The 9,350-nt window shown below is 46.9% G+C and overlaps 1 protein-coding gene across 1 annotated transcript; it reads right to left on the bottom strand.

The window, feature by feature from the left end:
• Positions 1–3,571: 3,571 nt before the first annotated feature.
• LOC123133542 (probable inactive receptor kinase At2g26730) lies at positions 3,572–5,047 on the bottom strand. The gene is made up of 2 exons (XM_044553015.1): positions 4,372–5,047; positions 3,572–3,773 (listed from the first exon to the last, which is right to left on the bottom strand). The coding sequence occupies exons 1-2, from the start codon at positions 4,864–4,866 to the stop codon at positions 3,666–3,668; spliced, it is 603 nt and encodes a 200-aa protein (XP_044408950.1). The 5' UTR covers positions 4,867–5,047; the 3' UTR covers positions 3,572–3,665.
• Positions 5,048–9,350: the final 4,303 nt, after the last annotated feature.

Raw genomic sequence — 9,350 nt, 5'->3', positions numbered from 1 at the left:
TTAGTTTCAGATTCTTATCAGCACGAGCTCTTTTGTCATTTTTGCCATGATTGACGTGTGCATCTTATGGACTTGGTCCCTAAATGTGTTTTGAACTAGGCTATGTCTTCTTTACAGAGGTTCTTACCATGTATTTTTGTGATCAATGTGGTGACTAGCACAAGCATGCAAACAAGGCTTCGTGATAATGCCGATTTTAGTTCCTGTTCTGCTGTAATTTTGAGGCCATGTAAACATGTTGCTACAAAGAGATACATGCATAATTTGAGATACTTCAATAAGGGTGTTTTGAAAACATTGTTTTGCTCTATCCATCCATGGTCCTGGTTGCAATTATGGAGCAGCCTAGCATGTCATTTTCGTGCTCTACTTTTGCTTCAAAATGTTTCCTGGCAAATTGTTTACATGTTATTCAATTTGGCCGAGGTTGTTATAGTTGATCCGGATATGCTATGATGTTGTTTCTTGCCATGTATAGCTTCTATGTCATGTCTTCTTGATGGATGTATGCTTAGTTTATCATGAAATGCTCTGTAGTGAGTGCATCGAGCTCACAAAGGTGCCTTCGTAATTATTTCAATGCCATGCTTTGTTTGCTGAATCTGTTAACGAAACTTGCTATGTTTACGTGGGTGCCATCATATTTTCTGATCCTTTTTGGCTTATGGTCAGTAAGGGACTTTTGATATATGCTGCGAGTAGATTCATGCCATGTCTTGTTTGGCTATTATAAGTTCCTATAGCATGTTGATAACCTGCTCTGAACATTGCTTCGTGATGTTGTTTATGCCATGTCCAACCTGACATTTTTTTGCACTTTCTCCATGCTTGTTTGAACCTGTTATGATGTGATTTAGCCGTAGCTCAGTGTTCCTCTTTTGTAAAGCATCTCCTGTAGATCATTTCCATATGCTTTGTTTTTATGTTGGGGTTCTGTAGCATAGTTTCTTGTTGCATGCAAACTAGCATCGTGCTGTTAATCGCAGCTTTGTGCCATACTTGTCTTGCTTGCCATTTGCAAACCGTGCATCCGTTTCCGATGATCTTTATATCGATTTCAAGCGAAATCATCTCATCTTTCCAGTGGCATACTTGGTTTGCCAAGTGGATGCCTTGTTCATCATCTTTCCTTCCGAAGCACGTATATGCATTGCATATCACATCTCGCATATCATGACATGTATTGCATCATGTTGTTTGTGCATTGCACCGTGATTTATTGTGGTTCCTTGCTTGTGTTCTTGCTTTGGGTAGATCCGGGAGACGAGTACGTGCACGAGGAACCTGTTGAGAACGCTTACGAGGATCCAGCCTTCGACAACCCTGAGAACCTTGCAGGCAAGATGACCATACCTTCGATATCACTTCTATCTTTGCTTGCTAGTACTCGCTCTATCGCTATGTTAGTTCTACCTGCCTTTGTTTACCATGCCTCCCTATTGCCATGTCAAACCTCTAACCAACCTATCCTAGCAAACCGTTGTTTGGCCATGTCACCACTTTTGCTCAGCCCCTCTTATAGCGTTGTTAGGTGCAGGTGAAGATGAAGTTTGTTCCTGGTCGGAACACGGATATTTTGGGATATCACAATATCTCCTGTTTAATTAATGCATCTTATATACTTGGTAAAGGGTGGAAGGCTCGGCCTTATGCCTGGTGACTTGTTCCACTCTTGCCGCCCTAGTTTCCGTCATACTGGTGTAATGTTCCTTGATTTTGCGTTCCTTACACGGTTGGGTGATTTATGGGACCCCCTTAACAGTTTGCTTTGAATAAAACTCCTCCAACAAGGCCCAACCTTGGTTTTACCATTTGCCACCTAAGCCCTTTTCCCTTGGGTTTTCGCGAGCCCAAGGGTCATCTTTATTTACACCCCCCCGGGCCAGTGCTCATCGTGAGTGTTGGTCCAACCTGTCAGCCGCCGGTGGCCACCAGGGGCAACTCTGGGCTGGCCTACTGGAAGTTTGGACGATCCGGTGTGCCCTGAGAACGAGATATGCGCAGCTCCTATCGGGATTTGTCGGCGCATCGGGCGGCTTTGCTGGTCTTGTTTTACCATTGTCGAAATGTTTTGCGAACCGGGATTCCGAGACTGATCGGGTCTTCCCGGGAGAAGGTCTATTCCTTCGTTGACCGTGAGAGCTTGTGATGGGCTGAGTTGGGACACCCCTGCAGGGTATACAATCTTTCGAAAGCTGTGCCCGCGGTTATGAGGCAGATGGGAATTTGTTAATGTCCGGTTGTAGATAACTTGACACTTGACCTCTTTAAAATGCATCAATCGGGTGTGTAGCCGTGATGGTCTCTTCTCGGCGGAGTCTGGAAAGTGAACACGGTTTGAGTTATGTTTGACCTAAGTAGTTTCAGGATCACTTCTTGATCGCTTCTAGCTTCTCGACCGATGCGTTGCTTCTATTCTCGCTCTCACTTGCGTTTGTTAGCCACCATATATGTTTAGTGCTTGCTGCAGCTCCACCATATTACCCATTACCTACCTATGAGCTTAAATAGTCTTGATCTCGCGGGTGTGAGATTGCTGAGTCCTCGTGACTCACAAATTCTACCAAAACAGATGCAGGTGCCGATGATACTGGCGCAGATGGCGCAACTGAGCTGAAGTGGGAATTTGATGAGGCCCTTGGTCGTTATTATGTATCGTTTCCCGATGATCAGTAGAGGTGCCCAGTCGGGACGATCGGGGATCTAGCATTTGGGTTTGTCTTCTTTTCATTTGAACTTGACCGTAGCCGGTCTATGAGTGTATTTGAATGATGTATGATCTTAATTTATGTATTGTGTGAAGTGGCGATTGTAAGCCAACCCTCTTTATCCCATTCTTGTTCATTACATGGGATTGTGTGAAGATGACCCTTCTTGCGACAAAGCCACCATGCGGTTATGCGTCTAAGTCGTGCTTCGACACGACATTATCCTACAGATCTAGTGTAGCAGAGTTGATGATCTTATGATCCTACAGACCCAGCACTCAAGTGCATAACTAACAATAGTAACCATCAACAGTATAGACGTATGTAATAACATTACTAACTCAAAGAAGATGCTAGGGGTTCGTTAAGAATGCTAAATATCTCTAAGTTACCAAAGCTAGTGAGAATCATCTCAAATTCATAAACCCACTTCATTTATGTTGTTCCAACTTGTGAATAAAAGAATATGTTTCTTTAACCCAAGAAAATGTCAGAATTTCCATGGCACGTGTCTACAGACTAGTTATGTGCCGGGGTGTTCTTCTCATGTCAGAAAATAGCATAATTGTGCAATATGGTTTTTCTGAATCAAGATGTGATTGAGAAAAACACCAAATTATCTACACTTCATACTAAATATGGTATCTGGGTTTACACTTCATACTAAAAATTATCTACCTTTCTTTGAACAACACCAAATTTGTCTACCTATGTCGAGAAATAGGTATAGATAGCACCAAATTTATACAGAAACTTAAATTACCGAGAGCTGAACCAAACCCTGTGTCATTCACATGTATCACATCATTCTCTACTCTTTTCTACTAACATGCACAGATTTAACTAATTTATTGGGCATGGCACATCATACTCTTCTCATGGTGCATTACACGGTTTTCTTGGAATAACCCTATTATCTAAGATAAACACCTAAGATCATACTATGTGCACTTGACATTACCTAAGCTCTCCTAGAACGGCATTCTCTATGTCTACATATGCTACAGGTATCTCATTCTTAAGTTTGGGAAGAAACCTGCATCCCTTCAGATAGTCATCCATATCCTGAAGAAAAGACAGTATACATTTTCAGTGACTCACAATATATCATCAAATACTGCTCAGGTTTACTTGTAAGAATAATTGTTAAATATCATCCAATGTTTTCTTACGATCTTCCACTCTGTGAAGTACAAGCAAAAACTGAAAGCTAAACACACACTAAACAGATTGCTAAGCAAAGTGTCCCAGCCAACTACTCCAACTATTGACTACTGAGCTGTCCCGTGGTCTGGTAAACTTCGCGACCAAAGTACAAAGTGTAGCAGTGAAGACACATGGCTAAAAGTAACAAAAATCACTCTACAAGGCTGTTGCTCAATCTTTGCAGCATTATTGGAAGTACACGTTCGTGGTAAATCTGAATCAGATGAGCAGAATAATCGATCAAATCAAACAGAGAGGATAATCAGTTAATTTCCTAGGAAACCAGAGACGAAGCAGAGCTAATTATGATGGCACATAAATCAGCAAATTTACTACAGTTTCAGCTCATTATGACGGATTATTTGGCATGATTAGTCTTACTCAAGGTAAACTTGGCTCGAACGCAAAGCAGTGGAAGTAATTGCACGCTATGGAGCAACGTAAGTAAAGGGCAAACCTTGCAAGAAGCGGCGGAGCAAGCCGGCGGCGTAGAAGGGGTGCACGAGCAACGTAAGTAGAGCGCGCGGATCGGCACGAGATTCGGGTGCTGCACGGCGCCGAGCAGCCGCGCGGCGGCCGCGGCCTCCTCGGCGCCCGCGGAGCAGACGGGCCGGAGGAACCGGAGCAGGGACACGGCCTCGCCGGAGCTGAGCCTGGCACGGTACAACGTGCTGTGCGCCGACTTGGCGACCACCTCGCTGGGCGCCTCTAGGATGGCGGCCATGGTGAGCCCATCACCGCCGGGGAACGTGAGCAGCTCCTCCCCGACGCCGGTGCCGTAGGCGCTGGATCCGCCCGCCTGGAAGCGGTCGGCCCTGGCCCCATGCGAGGGCAGCACCGCACAGCCGCAGCGGCGGCGACATCGGTAGCAGCGGATGGAGTAGCAGAGGAAGATCGCGACTATGATGCCCAGGACCGTGAAGAGGACGGCATTGATGAGTTTCCTCGGCATTGCTCCGCTCTGGCAGCGTGCTCGGCTCCGGGGAGCAATGGGGGAGGAATTCTGGGGTAATATACGGCAGATTGGTAGGGTTTGGTGCCCTCGGGAGAAATGTTTGTTCTTGGGCTCCCCTCCTCCTTTCCCTTTGTGAAGACGGCCACCAGACCGCCACGCTGGCGATCTAGGGTTTGCCTCGGGGGCGCGCGCAGGGACGGGAGGTGTGACACTCTAAAATTTTTATTTGGTTTTTATCAAAAACTTTGTGGTTTTTGAGGAGAGGCTATTAAATTTTTTTTTCTTGAGAAAAAACCCTCCACTTAAAAAACTTCCTTTGCCTTGGCAAGGATTTTATTTTTCTTCAAACCTTGGTGTTTGATCTTTTGAAACTTCTTCTCTCTTGGTTCTCTCAAATTTAATTTTTGAGTTTAAATTATTTTTTCTTTTAAAATAAAGCTATATGAAAATTTGGGATTTCCATATCTTGAAACCATCCTTGACTTGGCATTCTTGCCCATGTGATAAAACCTCTCCAAAACCTCCCCTACACCTTGTGATCAACCCAAGTTCTCTGTCCCAACTAATCCAAACAAGTTTTGGATTTTATTCTAATTATTTTCCCTCTCAAATCAATTCTGAAAATTATTTGGAGCCTTAGTGATTTTCAAAGAAAGTACTCTTTTTCATTTGAGTTTTGACCTCACACCAACTCCCCTGGATAGTCCTTTGTACCCACAACTCAGAACCATCTTGATCCACTCCTTCTCTTTTCAAAATTTTCAAAATTCAGCCTCTGCAAGTTTGGACCAGATTTGCCAAATTTGATGAAATTCATATCTACACTCCCCCAAAAATTCCACCAAAATTCAGGCAACCTATTTGAGCAATGAGAAGCCACTCCACCAAGTATCAGCTCAAGGAAAAATCACCAGAGGCCAATTTCATTCTGTCGAACACCTTGCAAGCACTGCTGCTGTTCAAAATTCAGAAACATTCAGAGTTTAGTGTTGATCTTCGACAGAGTTTCAGTCACGCGGCCACAGTGCACTTGGCGCGTTGCACGCGGCTCTTTCTCCCTGGCCAGCACCCCCCGCACGCGCGCTTGGCGTCTTCCCGGCGTCGGTGGCGCCCCTGGCCGCCCGCGCCGGCGTGTCTTGCGGCGGCCGAGACCCCGTTACAGCCGTCAGGGGGCAAGAACGGCGGCTCAACGCCGTTCCGCGCCGCCCAGCGCTCCCTGGCTCTCCGCGTGGCCTCATGCACGCCAGCGCACGCCCGTGCACCGCCACCGCGACCGGCAAGCACAGGACGCGCTCCCTGCCGCCGACGGGCCCGCGCCGCCCCGTTCTGTCGAACTCCCTCCTAAGCACCAATCTCCAGCTCGATTAGCACCAAAACGGACCCAGTAGCCTCCCACGACGGCGCTCGACTCCCTAATCACCCCCGACCGAGCACTGCGCCGCCGTAATCGCTCGCCGGAGACCCCGTTCACGGCAACCGCCTCGGGCCGCCTATAAAAAGGGCCCCCGAGCTCAACCTCGTGCACGCCTCATCCCCACTCCGCACCAGCGCCACGCCAGGCCACTCGGAGGACCTCGAGGAGGTCTCCTCCCCCAGCTCCGGCCGCCCCGATCCGCCTCGGCCGCCACCTCGATTCGCTCCGGTGAGGCCGTCTCCGGCGCCCAAACCCCGTTCGTTACCCTCTCTAGCTACCAGGAGCCTAACCCCCTCTTCAATTTAACCCTTGCAGCTCTCTCCGACGAGCCCCTCGACCACCCGAGCCGCCGTCCGCCGGAGCAAAGCTCGCCGTCGACGTGGTGCTCGCCGACCGCCTCCACCACCATCAACCGACGCGGAAGGGTGCCCTGAGCACGGAGGTACCCTCCGATCTCTCTGCCTCGCCGTGGATCGCCGCCGGCGACCACCGCGGCTCTCGGGCACCGGCGAACTCTGCCGCCCCGTTTGAACATTTGAACCTGACGAGTGGGACCCCACCGTCAGCCTCTCTGCCCTTTCTATCGAACCGTTTTCTGGAAGCGCCTTCGGGCAAATACGTCTTTCCTCTGGGCTGGCGTAGTCGCTACCGAAGCGCTTTCTGTTTTTATAAACTAGCCCCTAGAAAACTTCTGTTTCATTACAGATGAGTCCCTGGACAAAAACCTTTATAACTTTTAAACAGAAAGGTATTTTTGGTTGATTCTTTTTCTGTTCTCTTTAAAATTTTGTCTAGTTTTTTATCAGATTTATTTGGAAAATATTTGGTATACTTTCTGTGCACTCCTTGGTATTCACGATAGCGCATATATTTTCTTTATACCGTAGATACCGAAGGAGGTGACGGAGCCGTGAACTTCACCGAGCTAGGCTCCGACTACTCTGAACCAGGCAAGCATGTTTGAACTTTTGATATGATGAGTGTCTTGGCATGTTTTGCATTTAGTTAGTTTCATGGCATGTTGATAAGCATATCGATGAATGTCATTTTATGCGATAATGAGGTAAGTGAGTTCGATGATCCATAAGTGGATGGATGTGAGTATGAATGGCCATGTGTTGGCATGAGGATGGGTGAGATGGCAGTGTTGTAGCATGCCAGTCTCATGCCGGACTATGTGACTTCAGTGTCAAACCGTATCAGTCCAGTTCCTTTCATTTCCTTCCCTGTACTACCACATGTTTTCCGCAAGGAATATGGTTTAGTAAGTTGCAAACCGCTTTTCTGGTACACACCAAAAGGAGAGGCCGTGATGATGGTTCCATGGCCCTGGATTAAAGCCAGTCATCCGGTCAGGGGGCATGGGTGTTTCCGGTTGGGACCGAGAGGGGGGCACCCCTTAGAGCGCGCGTATATAAATTTGATCCCATGCTATTCGAGATTGTGATCTCCCCGTCTCAAAAGTTTTTCTTGGACGATGTCTAGGGTGATTCCTAGCATCGAGAGGTATGATGGGTGTGTACTGGTTAGCTGTGTTTTCTTCCGAAATACCGTAAACGGAACTAGTCCTTCGTGACTACGGAAATCCGTTGGCTGTGGGAATAATTTTGTACAAACTCTGCAGAGTCATATATCCCTCCAAGTCATCTATTCCATGTCCAAATTCGTATTATCTTGTCCTAACAATGACAGTGTTGATGACAGAGACTCCGGTGTTTCGCATGAGTGCTAATTCCGGTTAAATGATATTCCTGTGGATGGACTAACCCATTTATTCTTATGAATTAAAAGTTTATTATGATTATTATTTATCTGTCCATAAAAGCCCTTTCTGTGATGTCGCCCCGACGTCCGACTGTGGCATTTCTTTTCAAGCCCTTTCTGTGATGTCGCCCCGACGTCCGACTGTGGCATTTCTTTTCAAGCCCTTTCTGTGATGTCGCCCCGACGTCCGACTGTGGCATTTCTTTTCAAGCCCTTTCTGTGATGTCGCCCCGACGTCCGACTGTGGCATTTCTTTTCAAGCCCTTTCTGTGATGTCGCCCCGACGTCCGACTGTGGCATTTCTTTTCAAGCCCTTTCTGTGATGTCACCCCGACGTCCGACTGTGGCATTTCTTTTCAAGCCCTTTCTGTGATGTCGCCCCGACGTCCGACTGTGGCATTTCTTTTCAAGCCCTTCCTGTGACGTCGCCCCGACGTCCGACTGAGGTATTTCTTTTTAAGCCCTTTATGTGGTGTCGCTAAGACGCCCGACTGTGGCATCTTTTTCTTTATATTTATTTGTTCACCTTTCGAGGCGTCGCTTCAGACCCCGATCGGTAATTATTTATGTTCTGTTGGGATTTCAGGCGGACTGCCGCCGTTTCCCTTTTACTTACCTTGTTATGATAATTTGAATGTACATTTGGTGAATTAATCATGACGCATCCATGCATGCATTTGTTATATCTTACGTCCGAACTGTCTTGCGAGTACTTTCAAAGTACTCACTGGCTTGTTGATTTGGCCAGATGCTGACGAAGGCGATTTCATGGATGAAGAGTTCGATAGCGAGTCCGACACTTAGAGGAGTCCCAGTCAGTCTCGTGCGACCCTGGATTTGGTCACTGTTTTATATCCGCTTCCGCTACCAAATAAATTCATCGATCCTCACCTCGACGCTCGAAGAGATGATAGACTTAGAGTCTTGTATTTCTCTCCCCGCTGTGTTTTTCCACCACCGCCCTATCCTCGAGTCAGTAGTATGCCTCCACACCACTGTGTCATGTCCGCCATTATGTATAATTATTGGCGTGCTTGTAATAATTTGGTTGAGCAACCGCAGCTCGACCCTGTAATATATTTTATGCTACTGGCTTATTGTATCAAGAAATTGTCTACCAGTGAGGAGGATTTCTCTCATACTGGACTCAAAAGATTGGTTTCTCAATAAATATTTTTATTGGAAAACCGGTCGTGACAAGCTTGGTACCAGAGCCAGGCTGACTGTAGGAAGCCACTAGGTGCGATCGCTAATTAGTTATTAGCATGATAGAGCTAATTTATGTTTTTGCAATTGTAGTCAT

This window comes from Triticum aestivum, chromosome 6B (assembly GCF_018294505.1).
Source record: "Triticum aestivum cultivar Chinese Spring chromosome 6B, IWGSC CS RefSeq v2.1, whole genome shotgun sequence".
Taxonomy (NCBI): Eukaryota; Viridiplantae; Streptophyta; class Magnoliopsida; order Poales; family Poaceae; genus Triticum; species Triticum aestivum.
The sequence above is the reverse complement of the archived record's forward strand: the minus strand, read 5'-3'. Positions and strand labels throughout refer to the sequence as shown.

Bases quoted from the DNA above. Each gene is read 5' to 3' on its own strand.
- LOC123133542 (XM_044553015.1), bottom strand. From the start codon at position 4,866: ATGCCGAGGAAACTCATCAATGCCGTCCTCTTCACGGTCCTGGGCATC. The intron at 3,774-4,371 runs GTTTGCCCTTTA...TCTTTTCTTCAG, and splicing joins GCTCCGCCGCTTCTTGCAAG to GATATGGATGACTATCTGAA.